Source organism: Chlamydotis macqueenii, chromosome 13 (assembly GCF_036417535.1).
Source record: "Chlamydotis macqueenii isolate bChlMac1 chromosome 13, bChlMac1.mat, whole genome shotgun sequence".
In the NCBI taxonomy this organism is placed as follows: Eukaryota; Metazoa; Chordata; class Aves; order Otidiformes; family Otididae; genus Chlamydotis; species Chlamydotis macqueenii.
Genome location: NC_141568.1, coordinates 18,950,290 through 18,966,359, shown reverse-complemented (window position 1 = coordinate 18,966,359; position 16,070 = coordinate 18,950,290). Strand labels below are relative to the sequence as shown.

The following is a 16,070-nucleotide window of genomic DNA, read 5'->3' as shown; positions in this document are numbered from 1 at the left end:
AAAATTAAGTTTCAAACCCCTATTTTACCCTGGCAGTAGTTCATGACTGAATCAGAACTGGAGCAGAGAAGAGCTATGCGCCCAGTTATTCGCTCCTTTGCTCACACAGGAGGGAAAGCACCTGCAAGCACACACACACAGGCACTCACACTCTCTAGCCCTGCTCATCACTAGCTTTTCAGAACCAGCTGTGCAGCTTAGCTGCACCAAGCAACTGCTCCGAAAGGTTTCTGTTTCCTTTTGCTTTCCCACAGCTGGTAAGGAAGAGAGGGAAGGACAGAAAGTCTTTCTGCACATGTCACCACTGAACTGACAACAGGAACAGCAGAAGGAATCACTTGCCTTCTTCCAAGATCCACAGCTTTTTGCTTCTTGGCTATACTGACACACAGGAGAAAAAAAAAAAAAAAAAAAACCAACCTACAAAAGTTACAGCTATCTGCCACCTAAATCCTACTCACAAAATAACTAACTTTAGCATGCAAGATAAGGAATGCAAAAACTATGTTAGGAAACTATCTTTTAAGAAAGATGTAAAATGTCCCACGATAGGAAAGGGTACACAAACCAAAGTGCCAATTCACAATTTTACATTCTCCTCAAAGCTTTTGCTCCAAGGACAGGACTTAACAGTTTATTTACGTAAGAGGAATTTAAAAAAAAAAAAAAAAAAATATACTTAAGAGCAAAGTTCTTGCAATTCCTAAGCCTTCTCGTAACTCCTTCCTTCCCAAGGGGTAGGAATGGGAGAAGAGAGAAGCCACCACAAAAATCTCAAATCCATTAATGGCAAAGGTTTATTTTGAAGTTTGGAGTTGAACATTTTGCTCCAACAAGCCACCGCTACTAGCCAGAAACAAACATTCAGTTTGAGGTTACCTTGCTGGTGCTGGTTTCTAGTGTTGCTGTAGAAACAGACACAGTGCTCCTCCTAACAGCAGCCTGAGTTTCAAGATTTAAACAGCAGAACATCCCACACCATGTCTGTTGGCTTTACGCTAGTTACCGGTATCAAAGTACAGGCTGTTTGCGATGAGCTTCTCTGGGGATGATGCGGCAATAGTGATGTAAGTGGAAACAGAATTATTCTGGTAATGACTCTGCAATTGTCTGAAAGCATATCAGCGGCAACCTTCAGAGATCCACTAAAGACCACAGATTTGCTCTAGAGTTCCCTACCCATTTTTAAATACCACTGCGTTAGCACATCTCAGCCTTATAACAAAGCTGGATCAAGCTCTGAGCTGCAGGAGACAGATTTGGGTTGAAGACAGTAGAAAGGTAACTTACTGAGTTAATTGCCCTACAAAAATCACACCAAGTCACAGACCTCTCACCCAGTGATTGACTCACCTTGGCAAAAACTTCTTTTTGGAAGATCTGCACTCAATCACCACTTTCAATACAGCTTACAATTAAAAAAACCCCACAAACCCAAACCAGTGCATTTAAAGACATTGAACACGTTTCAATCTGCTGTACTAATTCACACGACCAGAGCCCTCAGTTGGCACAGGCCCACACCTCCCATACACAGAGCCAGCAAGAGCTCTCAGAAAGCTGAAGGCAACGGTTCAGTTGCAAATACCTTGTTCAGAAGCACCCGCTTGATACCTTATACTTCAACCTCAAATTTGTTTAGGAAGGAGCCACTCTAAATTGTATTTCTCTTACTACACTGAGGATAAATGGACATAACAGGGTTTAGAAAGAACATTTTGGCATTCAGTCAGAAACTGGGCCCTGTAACACACACTTTATGAGATGAGGGGAGTTAAAGAGGAAGGAGTAGCCCCAAGAAACACACCTTTGGACGCACTTCCTTCTCTACCTTAAAGAGGATCCTTGCTCTCTGCATTCTTCTGTCTAAGGAGGAACTCCAGCAGCACTACAGACACTTCAGGCAGCCCCAGGAAACCCCTGCATCTCAAAGGGAGAAGCTTTAGAAGGTTTAAAGCAACATCATGCATTAAAATGTCAACATTACCTAAAACAGAGTAGGTACTTAATGTATACAATGTTCAGTGCTGTGTAGAAAGCACTCAAGTAATCCTTAAAAATACGTTAATATGTAAATTTGGTACACAACAGCATATTAATTGTGAAGCCTGGCTGTTTCCTGAAGAGCCAAGCAATTGTTCCCAAAGGAAAGGCAGAAAGGCTGTTATACGACAAGTGGATTTAGCTTGTCAGATCAAAAGACAAAAAAAACCCCACAAAAACCAAAACAGACTCCCCACCCTCCCCAAACTCCACAGCAGTGTATGTATGAAGTCACTACTACTTGTTACTAGACAGCAGGGTTGCATTAATGACATCAGTACAGGTGTGAGGAGCCAAAGGAAAAGCAGCCCAGCTGGAAAGGGTTAACGTTACAGGTTTTGATAAGAAAATCCTGTAGGAACAAGGCATTACTAGGCTGTGACATTAGGAAGACTCTTGTGAAAAGTAAGAGATTCTGTCCTGAGCTCACAGATGCTTTAGGAAGGTTTTCCTGTATGTGGAACGGAACTGCATTTAACGAGTCTCTAACACCCTGTTATCCCATTAACATCCCGAATACCAGTGCAGACAAGTACATAAGCACACACAGGTGCTTCCACTCGGGTTCCAGCCTTTGCTAGGTGTCTACAACATAGACAGACAGAGGGACAAGAGCTAGATCACGGTTTCTTTTTATTTTAAGATGTCACTATTAACACACATTAGTCAAGCTATCCTAAGTAATCCCCTAGACACCTAGGGAACGTAAAACCCTCTAAGATTTTATTAGCTCCAGAGACCACCACTAAAAGCTTTGACTTTAGTGTTTACACAATACCAGTCTAACAAGCCTGACATTCTGCTTTCACCCTGTCAGACTAATGTGCGCTTTAGTGACAATATCCATTTACAAATCAGTAACGTCATACATCATCCCCAGTTTTACTCTGGAAAGTGCTAAATGGAGTCAATGAACCGTCTATTTACAATTTCAAATCCTAATATATTTACAATAGAAACCAAAGTATTTAAAATCATTAAATATATTGTTTAACTCTGCTATATTAGTTTACATGAACACAGCTTACCTCTGGCATCATATTTCCAATGCTAATATTTCTGCCAGTAATTTAACTTGTTTTAAAAAACTGCTATTCCTGGAGGGAAAAAATAAAAGCTTAAAAACCAACCCAAAACCTCCAGGCATGTCAGAGCCCTGAGGAACTACCCACCCTAGACAGTCTTCAGGTAGAAGTACTGCAGTGTTCCAAGAGAGGCTTCCAAACTCCAGGCAAGCCTTTAAAACCTAATGCGTATGTAAAACTTTAAGAGCCAGTAATCCATTGACCAGGTTTACTGGAGTCACTGCTACCATTCAGTTTTTACTAATCCGTAGTTGAGAAGGAAGCTCCTGCTTTGCTGTTTCTCCCTCCATTGCATTCCCTCCACCCCCAGAAAGTGTTTTGTGCACCACAGTCCAGAAGAGCTAAGTAGGCATTGTCTTCTCTTCTTTGCTGAACGGCTGAACTGAGCCAGGCTTTACCCATGACAGGCCAGAAACGTGCATGCTTTTGCAGTGCTGATCTTCTGGCTTCTTCTAGGCAGAAGAAAGTTCAAGTCAGAATTATCAGATACTCCAAACCCTCTTAAACCCCTCCCCATCCCGTCTACCTTTGGGAAACACAAGCATAGAAGAGGCTAGCATTGTTTCGTATCCTCAAAGAGAAACAGTAAATTGAGAAACAGAGAAACAGCTATTGTTTTAATTTCTGTGACTGCGTGTGGTATCTGTAGAACCACTCTGATACTACAGGAGAGTTTTAGTGACTTAGGTTCATGTACCCCACCACACCATAAAGACTGGAAGATACTCCTTGAATGGTGCCTTTTGCTGGAAGGCAATGGCCCACCACCACTGCTCCGCTATCTGCCAAATTCCTTTGTTCTGCAGAAAGAAATGTCAATCCAAACCAAACTATTTCTGTCATTAACCTGGTGTTACCACTGCAGCACACTGTGGAGGAGTGCTCCACCCCACCAAAGGCTTCTGGACGCAAATTAACATGGCAAAGTAGCAACTGATCCCTTTGCTATACCCATAGAGTTCATAATGCTTTCCAAGGATAGCCCTTCCCTGAGCACTTATCACAGTTAAGTGCACGAACAGTAACTCTACCCAACACAATGCAACGAACACTTCAGACTTTTTTTTAAAAGTCTTCTGAGCTGCAATAATCAAAAAACGCCACAACTTCAGGTTGAGGGAGAAAGATGCAACTTCAAGCATCTGCAGACTTAAAGTAGCTTAAGAAGATCAGTAAATCAGACACCTGCTCTAGCAGATTCAAAGAAACAGAACAGCTTGCAGGGTTTTTTGTACATAAGGAGCTAGCCCTGCCTCCACACTGCCACAGGCTCATCAGATCATCTGCATGCCAACTACACCAAACCTGGAGCGACGCACCCAGTTCTAGAAAGGGATAATGATGTGAGTAGACTTGGTCATGCTATGGGAAGTTTTTTGCCTGACTAAATAAAATAAGTCAGTAAGAAAATGGAACCTGCGCTACTTCTGTCTCCCCTCATGTTTTGTGTAGAAGCTGACACTGCATGACAGAATTGCCGTAACACATCAGACAACAGCAAACAAGAGGGATCAGTTCAGTCTGAGCCTGGCAGAACAGCACCTGCCTATCACACGCTGCACAGAGGACATCATCTAGCAAAAGCCATGTGCTCAGCAGGGAACCGCAACACCACAGTTTTTCCTGGGCTGCAGTTCTAGAACAGCCTAGTTGTTTCCCCAGGCACAGGAATTACACAGGTAATAAAACAAAGACCCAGGGCTGCAGAAGGGAAAGACAGGATACAGGGATAGGGAGCTTCCTTTTACAGGGAAGGAAAGGAAAGTTCTCAGTTACACTGACATTTTGGAAAAAATCTCCTAAGTCACAGAAGTTTAGCCATTCCTGCTATCAAACTACTCCAGTAACTGAAGTGCCATACATGCAATAGTTACTGAAAAAGTTAGTTTCCACTTAAAAAGCAATTAACATGCATCTCCCAAGATGTGCTGCCTGGAAAGTTTGGAATGAGAAGAAAGTCCTGAAGTTTTGAATCAGTAATGAAATGTCTCTCAACAGAGGGGAACAAAGACTGTGGGGACTGTCAGGTTATGCAGAAGTGGTAATGGCCATGACAAGTCCAGGACAAGCTAACAGGCAGTTAGCAAATCTCTTATTTCCCCTTCTTCCCTGCCTTCTATCCCTAAAACAAACAAACAAATCTGCCAAGTCTGCCAACAACTGTACTAACAAAGCTTTCTAGCTGGCTAAATGATTAATTGCTTAAACACTCTGAAGCTAGAACAGTGACATAACCAGTTAGTTAGGAGACCAAATCAGTTTGAGCACGCCTGCTGAACCAAGAGACGGGTGGAATAAGGTCTGTCTAGTATGAAGAGACAGAGAACACTTCTTCCCTCATCAGGCTACAGTGAGAACGTACCTTCTGAGTCAACATCTTCTCTCTAGCTTCATCATGTATAGCTGGATTCCATGGAGAAAAACTATGGAGGAAGTATAGTTATCTCTTACTTTGCCTTTTTGGAAACTACAACATAGACAGACAATAGCAATTTTCCTTGGTTTAGTTTGTTGAGTTTCAAGCAAACTAAAAAGTCTGAGTTTTCAATATCAAAACATACAGTTCAGAGCTAAATTCACATTGCTAGGGACCTTTTAAAAATGAAATATTTAGGTTTTCATTTTTGTTTGCAATGAGAGCTGGCAATTCAGCAGGTGTTACATGAAATACTATTCATGCACTACAGAGCTGACTGTTCCACCTCCCACGCAGTCAAGCTTGAAAAGTATTTTAAAAGTATGATCAAAGTTACAGCCATGCAAATTGAGTTCAGGACAGCCCAAAAGCAATATTTACTTCACGGGTAACTCTGCCTGAGGGAGGCAGGGTGTTTGTGGGCTTTTGTTCGCTGGTTTGTCTGGGGGTTTGTTTGTTTGTTTGCTGTTTTGTTGATTTATCTTTTTTTAAAGTCTTGGTTGCTTAGTGATAAGTCAGTAAACACAAGCATCTGATTATATGTAAGATTCACTCAACACTGAACAGAAGGAAGTGAGAGTAGGAATATTCAAAGTATTGCTATAAATGTGAGACAAAACAGGTCAATTTGGCAGAGAAAGGCTTCAAATTAACAACTATACCAAAACTTGTCCTGAAGTTTCGAGAACATGGTGAATTTGCCCACGGTACTTACACGATTGCATAGGGATCCTCTATTTTGGGCTGATCAAATAAATGACTGCTGCATAGTTTGACACTGTCCACTATTTTACTTTTGAACAGCTGAATATCTTTTTCGTACCTGCAAGAGGGAAGTAAGTAACGTTAAGTAATTGTAAGGAGGCACAGGTTTGTTCTAGAAGCACAGACAGACTTGGCAAAGCCTCAACTTTAGTTCCTAGCGCAACCAACTCTGGAGGTAGAGAACATGAACTGATAAGCAACTGATTTCACAAACCTGTTGTTTCTGCAAGTCTACACAAATCTCTCTTAAGAGACCACGTCTGCACACATGAAAGATACTTACAGCACGGCAGCCTCGGGGTTCAGAGGACTAGCTGTATCAATCTTGTAGAAGACTCTGCGAGCGTACATTAATACTTGCCATATGTGATTATGATTTCGCCTAAAGAGAACAAAACACAATGAAGAAAGGAACAAACTTCTTTCAAATGATACATCAATATGATACCGCTCACCTCCATTTTGCAAATGCTCTTTTCACATCCAGTTCACCAGATAACGGATCTACTAGCGGATGGAAGACAGGCAGATCAAAAACCAAGCGCTGCATTAGAAAAGAGAAATCCATTACGACAACTTCAATCCTAATGTTAAAACCATGGGGTGAAGGTCAGTCAGCTGTTGCTTCCAAATACTAATTAAATGTTACTGTATTTAAAGAAAGCAAACTGAAGTGATTTATACCAACTGTGAAACTGTAATCCAGCATATCCATGTTACATGCAGGGTCTTGTCCTCTCTCACACGCTTATCACCAAATCAGGAAACTAATCCAGCTAACTGCACAAGCACCAGTGCCAACACAGGTAATAGTATCAGATAAGGTCAGATTAAAGGAGTTTTCCTGGTTTAGCTATTTGTGACTGAAAGGTTTTTACACACTTGAGTTACAATCAATACTTTTTTTTTTTTATCCTACACATTTTAAAGTAAACTGTGCAGTGACACCATGGCGTCTTCAGTTCTGCACAGCTGGTTTCCTCTGGTATTCATGCATTCTTCCAAAATAAAAGCTAGTTTCACCAGGATGGTTTTAAAGCCCTATGCTAGTAAAAGAATGATGGCTGTATGAGAGATTCCAAAGTCTAATCTTTGAAAGAAACTGTTTCCTCTCGTTATATCCTTTTAAAGATGATAGCTTTACACAAAACTTGATAGCAAGCAGAGAGCTTCCTGACATAACTTGTTCTCTGCTACAGCAGTTACGTACACCTGTCCTCCAATCTTCCTCTTAAACAAATGTGGCCAAGAGGGCCAGCTGCTCTGCTCTGGAGAGCCAGATTGCCACAAGATTTCTATTTTTACCTTTTTAAGTGATGGAATAACTTTGATACTTTTCCCTAAAGAGAAAGCAGAGATGGAAGGTTCATACCATACTACGTATCTCCCTCTCCCTTTGCTTCACTAACTTTCTCCTCAAGTTCTTTCAGTTCTTTGTTTCAATGTAGTTCAGAAGACAGTCAGGCAAGAAATCCTGCAGTACTACAGCAAGCACAGCACAGGTGCCTGGATTTTATGTTCCATTACATTGCTACTCAGAATTTGGATACTCCTTTAAGTGTTTCAACATTAACTTCCTTGCCAAGGAAGTAGCAGATCAAGAGTGGAGGTAAAGAAGTGGCTGGTTACCGAATGCTCTAATGCATCTAACCTCAGGAAGTTCACTCTACACCAGCCTCAGTAACCAGAGTAACATAGTTCCCCCACAGATGTCAGGAAATACATACAAAACACTGCAAATGAGCCGAGCCAAATGAATAAAACCAGTTCAAGGAAATCAGAAGCTAATGGGTATGTTAGCTTTAACAAGAAGTCATACTTAAACCACCAGTAAACAAGAGAAACCAAGACACACAACCACTCACCGGGCAGTCTCCATCTGGGTAATTATCGGGAATATAGACAGTAAATTTAAACACACCGTCCTGGTAAAGCCCGTGTCTTATGAATATTACACCAAACCACACTGCAAGTGAGAAAATTTGCTTGAGTGAAGTCATTTTAAAATACAGAGATATATAAAAATTTTTAAAAGTTAAGTTTGAACTCACTTAATGCTGATCGGTAAGATGGCTGCACGTAGACACCTGGCAATTTCTGCTTTACAACCAAGGTACTGCAATTAGAATCGGTATTTAGAGCAGCTCCACATCTACACTAAACCTACAGCAAGCTGACAGCAGTAAACCCAGAACATACTACCAACACCTTAACAGCAGACTTCTTCACAAACTTGCAATCAGTTCCCAAGGGCAGACTGCTCACAGAAGGAGGTGGCAGAAAACTAGCGAAACCATATTCTCTCACTCTTGCCCTTCCTACCCCTGACAGTTACTGACAGGAAACATTATTTCTCCTGACAAAACTAAAGAAGGAAAAAACCCCCACCAAAACGCAATTAAGTAATTTTGAATGTAGATTTGCAGTCAGTTGTATTTAATTCTGGAATGTGACCAAAGTGTTAACTTCAATTTTAAACAAGTAGTTTTCCAGTTTTAGATGAGACCACGCTGCAGAAACTACACTGGCAACTGACAAAAGTAACAGAGTAAAAAGGACAGTCGAAAAGCGGGGTATATTAGATATCTGTATCGAGTGATTCCAGGGATCTCTGTAACAGGATGGACCAAGTCACAGTCTCAAACTTGCACTTATTCGCTATTTCACTTCTTGTGATGATAATCCAGTCACGATCTTTGGTCATCAATGGCCGGCACATTATGAAAAGAGTGTCTCCCTCTCCCTTTGCCTTTTACAAAATCCCATTTGATAACCAACAGGTTACTACCAGGGCAAAATGTGCTACTTTTACTATTTTTTTTGTTTGTTTGTTTAAAATCAATTAATGCAAGAAGTTGCTAGTAAGTTTAACCAGCTGTAGTTGTATGGTATGCAGATTCTATTCAACGCTATAAACAAATTGTTCACTTCACAGGTTCTTCCGTTGCTCAGCATATAGGCCCATTTAATTGAACTCCACACGCTTGCACAAGAATCTTAAGGCAAAATATTAATACAGCTGTCTGCTTATGATTTCCATAATATTCATTATTTTTTCCCTAATAATGAATTTGTTAAACTAGGAGTTTACATTATGATACCAATATATTTTTGCATGCTGTGGAAAAAAAGTCTTTCTGGAATTAAGAAGTCAAGGTCAGTTCCCTGAAGAAAAAAAAAAGATTAACGTTTTGAGAGTTCTCAGTTTCAGTTTAATGGTTAAATGCAAGAACTAAGACTTAGTGTTGCATAAGGACTCCAGGGATTTCATTCCAAAAGGCACTACATACTTGAGAATCCAGTATGTCTGTTACAGAGGAAGTGCCTTCAGCCTTGTAGCACAGAACGGTTTATGTAACTTTATATAACTACAAAGTTTTGCAGAGAAATAGAGATTTGTATGCTCCCACAGCAGTCTACAAACCACTATATTGGATGAAACACAACTGATTCAAAGAGAGCTATTTAAATCACACTAACTCCTCCCTCATCAGTTTCAGGTTAAATACCACTGCAAGACAGGAAAGAATACAGTCTTCCTAATATCCACTTAATAAGCCATATCAGGTGGCGTTCAAGTGTTCCGTGTAACAACTGAAGGAAGTTCCCACATCCTGACTCCATTAGACATTACCACACATTCACAACCACCTTCCCACTACACATCTGCTTGCTTCTATTTTAATACTTGTTTCAAAAATTTGGTATTTCTGATCAAAAAACTATTAGGATAACTAGTCAGGATGCCTAAACCCTAAATGTGTTTACTTGAAGACTGAGAAATACAATAATTCAGAGAATCATATCTAAACGCACCCCTTAAAAATCTCATCTCACTTTCCTCTCCTCTGCTACCTCAAGAAACTGAGACTGCTGCTCCAGAAAAAGAATTCTGTGGAACTTCAGGTTTACTGCATTCTTCAAGGACTAAGGCACAGACACCATGCAAGACCTAGAACTCTGCATGTTTTTTTCCCCACTGAAGGATAAGCCCAGTAACCTAAAAAAGACCAAAAAAGAGAAAACTTACAATTCTGCAAGGAGCGAATACTCCAAATAAAAAGGCCCATAAGAGGCATGTGTTCCATTTGTCGACTGGGACGACGTGGCAGGTGAAGCAGGCTTGGTTATTGGCACAGCATTCTTTGGAATAGAAGGCAACTGTTTCTTTGCAGAGGCTCGCAGAGGACTGGTTCGCAGCTCTCCACTCAAAGTTTTCTCCTCAGCTTCAGGTCTCTGTTAGATTAAGAGAGAGCCACAAAATTACAGGCTGTATTTTATAAGCACTTAACATACGAACATATTCTAACACATTTTTAACCCAACATTGCTAATCACAAGTTTGGCCAAGGAAACATATCTTGGGTTTTGTTGTTCTATTGCTTGGGAGTGAAGGTGGTGTCTCTTCGGCTTTTGTTTTTAAATAGATGTTCGTTCAATCAAACCTAGTCTGCAAGTGCAAAGTCATCAATGCTGGATAGGAAATCTGCAGATTAGGACAAATGCTTAAGGAGGCTTACATTTATTTAGAAACTGGAACCAGATAGTATATAACATCAGCTTAGAAGTCAATCTATTTCTAGCACACAGTGCATCAAGATAAATCATTTTCACTGGCAAGCACCCTTGCATTCTAGACTTCAAGGAGTTTTTAAAAATAGTGCAGTAAAGCTGAGATTAAATAAGAAACAGAAAGCTTCATGTATTTTACTTCCTGCTTGTACTGAAGACACCAACATTCCACCTGAAACTAACCACATAGCCCATTCCCACTGTGGGAGAATCACAGCTTGGCAGAGACATCAAGCCCAGTTTACAGTTTCACTATAGCAAACCTTCTTATGGCTATGTTGTCTTTTACTAAAAAACACCAGAGAAGCGATTAACCCCAGAACTATCATGCTTTTACACACACACAATCTAAAGCAGCCACAGCATTGTGGAGGCTCAGTTTTGTCAGCGCTCACTGCATATGCAATACCTGGCTAAGCTCTATGTAAGACAGCAAACAAATGCCCTAAGAAACAGTGTTTCAACCATCTGAACAAGTTTGTTTCATCCTTCCTACTTAAAGATGCTTCAGATAAAAAAAAAGTCAAGAAATTCTGGAGTAGACTCCATCCACAGGCACATCCCAGTTAATGCAGCTCAAAGCCAGCTTACGCTTTTACTGAAGATGATCACAGCCTTCGAAATAAAGCACACCCTCCAACTGTATTTGTAGATCATCTGATGGTCTTTTCCAGGACTGCTACTGCCCCGCAACGCATGTTAACACCTTACAGCACCCAATCATTAAATAGCTACCTTGCGCACAGAACTTGTGGACATGCTCCAGAAAGGGTTCATAACGTGTGTTCCAAGTAAAGGACTGCAACTTCTCCGTGTCTTCAGTGTCCTCAGGCCTCTCTGGTGTGCACCCTAGAAATACACAGAATGAACACGCATTCTAACAGATAAACAGGACTCAATATATAAGTAGAATTCAGATCTACTTCTGCAGCTAGCTTTTATTTCTGTAACTTCAGAAGAAAACTTCTTGCAGCTAAAACTGACAATAGTTTAAACTGCCAAAGGTCTATTATATATTAGCCCCCAGGACAACAATGTAGATATCTATGCAATAACTTTTGCACATGCATCCCTGCCTTCTTTCTGCGAGAAAGACACTCTAGATTCTGCATTCCATGTTTTGTCATGCCAACTGGAAAAAAAGACCATCAATAGATAGCTCATCACAGTCAAGAAAGGTCCTGTACACCGGCAAATATTAAAAAGTTATCACTTCACCCTTCCAGTCCCACACTACAACGGCTTACTCTCGTAGCATCGTTAAGTGTTGCCCCTGACATACACTGCTGACTTTGCACGTTTCTGAAGCGCTCCAGTTTGAAAAAACCCTCTGCCATTCCCAGTGAAAGAGATGATCCTCCCATTGAGTTTGCGTCATGCATGTGTCATTCTGTTTTCATCTGCCTTGGAACACCACCAGGAACAGACAAAGCCATAGAACACAGAAGTTTTTCTGTCGCTTATTTAACGGTTTCATGATGAGCACCAAGGCTTAGTGCTCTTTAGACCAGCAGTTCATTAACAAGGACTTCAGCAGCATTTGGAGTTTCAGTGTGTCATGTACTGTATACGTCCTTGTTTATTTTCCTCTCCCTCTCTTTTTTTTTTTCTTAAGTCTTGCTATTGTTTGTGCAAGAACTCTTACCTACGGCACCTCTTGTCTGGCACAGCCAGACACTTCCACTCTTTTATCCCTTCAGTTATAGTTTCCCTTCACCTCCCCAACCCCCATTTCTGGCTACATTACCTACAGTTTTCAGGTAATTCCCTTGACTCAGTTTCTCTAATAGGAAGTTGTACCACATTGACCAAGGCAATTCATCGAATGTCAAGAGAAACAGAGAATGGCACAGATTTCTATTGTGGTAAACAAAGTTTATCCACAGTAAGCAAGGCACCACCACTTCACCCATTACTTAGATTAGTTTATGGAGAAAATAGTAACATTATGATTAAGAAGTCTTCCTAAAAGTAAAATAAATGCCAATCTTAAAAAAAAAAAAAAAGCCAGACAGTTTACCCAAAGAAAGTCTATCGATGCTAAATTCTTATAAGAAAAACTGATATCAAGTCATAGGCATCCTTCTAGACTACACAGCACCCAAGCACTCAGAAAACGCAAGTATCATTCAGGAAAGTGATGAAAATTAATTAATTTCCCCACTCCAAAACCATCTCAAACATTCCAGTACATATGATTCATCCAGATACTTTTCCCCTTCAGCAGCCAGAGTCTCACATCATTCTGAGCCACTGAAAACAGAAAGTCAAAGCAGAGCTACTGCGCTGGGGCATGCCCTGTCACAGCAGTGAGTTGTTTTTGCTTTTCCTCATCTCCTGTCTGGAAAGCAGGGCCATGCCAGAGGGCTATGCCAGCGGCCTTTTCTCTTCCTTGAAACTCAGCCAGACTAAGTAAAACAGCAAGAGGCTAGGCTAGGAAGGTACAAAACTCATTAAACTTCAGCACAACCAGAGGGAAAAGGAACTGACGCACAAAGAGCGCACCCGAGCGCCTTTGAGAAAAGTGCTGGGAGTGGAGGTACAGGTTGGAAGACAATTAGCTGGAATCTGGAGTGATTACGGGATTGGGGTGGGATTTTTTTTTTTTTCTTTGTTTGTTTGGGCTGGTGGTTTAAGACTAGGTAATACAAATTGCATTATTCCAGAACCAGAGATACAAGTTACAGGAACTGAACAGGACAAAGAATGAGGTATGTATGTAAAAACCAGCCCAACCTATTATCAGTGTAACAGGGAACTGATCTAGAAGCTTGATAACTGGTGCTTGATGGAGTTCAGTCACTGACTCCACCTTTCAGAAAGTAGCTATGCATCTCAGTATGCTTCCAGCCTTGTTGAAAAGCTTTTCATCACAGAGATGCCTACTTACAGGCTATTAAGAACAGTTTCTATCTCCAAATAAAACATTACTTTACCTCTAGTTAAACTACAGAGATTCTCCTACACAGAGATCTTTCATCCAGCTGCTTACCAGTAATATGTGATACACAGTGTTGTCCTAAACTTTCTGTTAAACTGTCTCCAGCCTCATTCACCTGTTAAAATATTATTTATGATAGAGAACTAATAACCTCAGAGTACCAGCTTCCCAGAGAAGGGCCATTTAAAAAGCCTTTCAAGGTGTTTTAGAGTTCGTTTATTTCAAATCTCACTCACTCCTGGCTATGCTACATGGGACTGGAGAATGACTTCAGCACAGGAAACTTACCTGCAACTGCTTATTGTCTCTAGTGCCTTCACCTCACAATTTACTACCCCACATCAATCACAAGATTAGTTTAAAAAAGAAAAATCAAGTAACAGTACATTTAAGTTAGACTGCTTATCCTACTTCTCGCTGTGCGGCAGACAAGGAGAGTCAAGTGCCAGTATCACCAAGTGGAATTTCTGGGTAGTTTAGTCATTCAGTCCTGCGCGGGGCTACAGTGTCTACCACGAGGTACCTACTGTTACAGCAGCTTACGGTGCTGCAGCTACTGAAACCATCAGCTTCCCAAAAGAACCAAATACCCTCTCCTTTATTTTATGAAAAGCAGGTAAAAACACTCAAAATTATCCCCCCTCTTTGTTCACATTGTCGTCAATCACAGTGCCTCAGTTAAGAAGAGGCTTAACAGCGTGTCACTCAGTAATACCTTCTACTACAGGAACAGAAAGCAACAGCAACCCTCCTAAGTGGTCCTCCTCCCATGGGCTTTTTATAGATTCAACAAAAACTTCATCTGCCTGGAACAGAGCACTTTTCTAAATATTTTCTGGAAACATAAAGGATTCCTCAAGCAAAAAAACCCCATCATGTATGGATAAATATGTTATATAATGTAAATGTGTGTATATATATGTTTTTATATATTTTATTCCATATCTAAAAGGGAAGGGAACCACTGCTACACCTCAGAATAAAGAGAGCTGATTAGGCAGAGCGCTAGAGAAGAAGAACGCATGTTGATCACAACACTACTGCACGTTTGTCCTGCAACTGCAACTGTCAGTTTACACCAGAACTCATTTCTCCTCAGCACACCGGCTCCTGATCTTAGCACCCAAGGACTTCACCAGCCCACGCCTTAACCCAGCGGACAGGGAGCTGCCGAAGGGCTGCTGGCAGCGAACAGGAACACTGACCAGCCCAGCCTGTTCGCCGACTCTTCCTCCGCAGACGGGTTACACCTCCCACACCAGCACCTGCCGCTGTGACTTCAGTCCCCTAGCACACTTCTCAAGGAAGCCACAGCCTCCGCCACCCGAACCGGCTCTCGGACAACACCTAGCAGTCTAAAACCCAGGAGGGGACGGGCTGCCGAGCCTCAGAGGACGGCGGGGTCTCCAGGGGGGCTGCCAGCTGCCGGAGCGGTGGCTCACACAGGAAAAAAACAACCGCTCTGCCGAGCCCCGGGAGCCGCGGCCTCCCCGCCCAGCCCCCGGCCGTACTGCACGGCGAGGCCACGGCCGTGCCCGGCCCCGCAGAGCGACGCCGCTCGGCAGGGCGCGGAGGGAGGGAGGCCCGGCCCCAACCCCGCCGAGCCCTGGCGGAAAGCGGCCGCGGGCGGCGCCGGGACGGGACGGGTTCCCCGTCCGGGACGGGGCTGTCCGCGCCGGCAGACGCTGCGCGGCGGCGGCTCCTCACGGGGCGAACGGGCGGCGCTGGCTCAGTCCCCGCCTCGGCGAGCGGTGACGGCCCTGCGGGGCGCAGGCAGCCCGCCCGCCGCCCTCCCGTCGCCGGCGGGGACCCGTCTCGCCGCGACCGCCGCTGGCGCTGCGCCCGGGAAGGTGGAGCCGAGCCGGGCCGGGCCCAGGGCTGTCCCGCCGCCGCACCCAGGCATTCGCTCACCCGCCCAAGGCTCCCGCCGCTCCGCTGCGCGCGCGGCCCAGGCCCCGCCAGCCGCCGCCGCTGCTCCCCCTTCACCCCCGCCGCTGCTCCCCCTTCACCCCCGCCGCTGCCCCATTTAAAGCCCGCCCCTCGGCATCGCACATCCGGGCCCGGCCCTTCCCCTCGGCCAATCGCCGCCCGGTGCTTCCGGGAAGGCCCCGCGGGGCGGGGCGGTGGGGACGAAGCCAGCCAATCACAGCTACCGCCCTCTCCGTCACGCAATGAGGCCAACGCCTCTCCTGTCACGGCGGGGGGCGGGCGGCCGCTAAGGGTTCTGCCTCGGGGATGGGGACTGGCC

The 16,070-nt window shown here is 43.2% G+C and overlaps 1 protein-coding gene across 2 annotated transcripts; it reads right to left on the bottom strand.

Annotated features, from left to right (window-relative positions):
- Window positions 1-2,659: 2,659 nt before the first annotated feature.
- Window positions 2,660-15,785, bottom strand: AKTIP (AKT interacting protein). Of its 2 annotated transcripts, none has more exons than XM_086758348.1 (10): window positions 15,734-15,785; window positions 11,617-11,730; window positions 10,340-10,545; window positions 8,361-8,425; window positions 8,175-8,275; window positions 6,765-6,853; window positions 6,593-6,691; window positions 6,260-6,367; window positions 5,491-5,551; window positions 2,660-3,580 (listed from the first exon to the last, which is right to left on the bottom strand). In XM_086758348.1, the coding sequence occupies exons 2-10, from the start codon at window positions 11,656-11,658 to the stop codon at window positions 3,470-3,472; spliced, it is 882 nt and encodes a 293-aa protein (XP_086614474.1). In that variant the 5' UTR covers window positions 11,659-11,730; window positions 15,734-15,785; the 3' UTR covers window positions 2,660-3,469. The 2 variants fall into 2 exon arrangements, with proteins under 2 accessions (XP_086614474.1, XP_086614475.1); XM_086758349.1 differs by having other exon boundaries at window positions 2,660-3,577.
- Window positions 15,786-16,070: the final 285 nt, after the last annotated feature.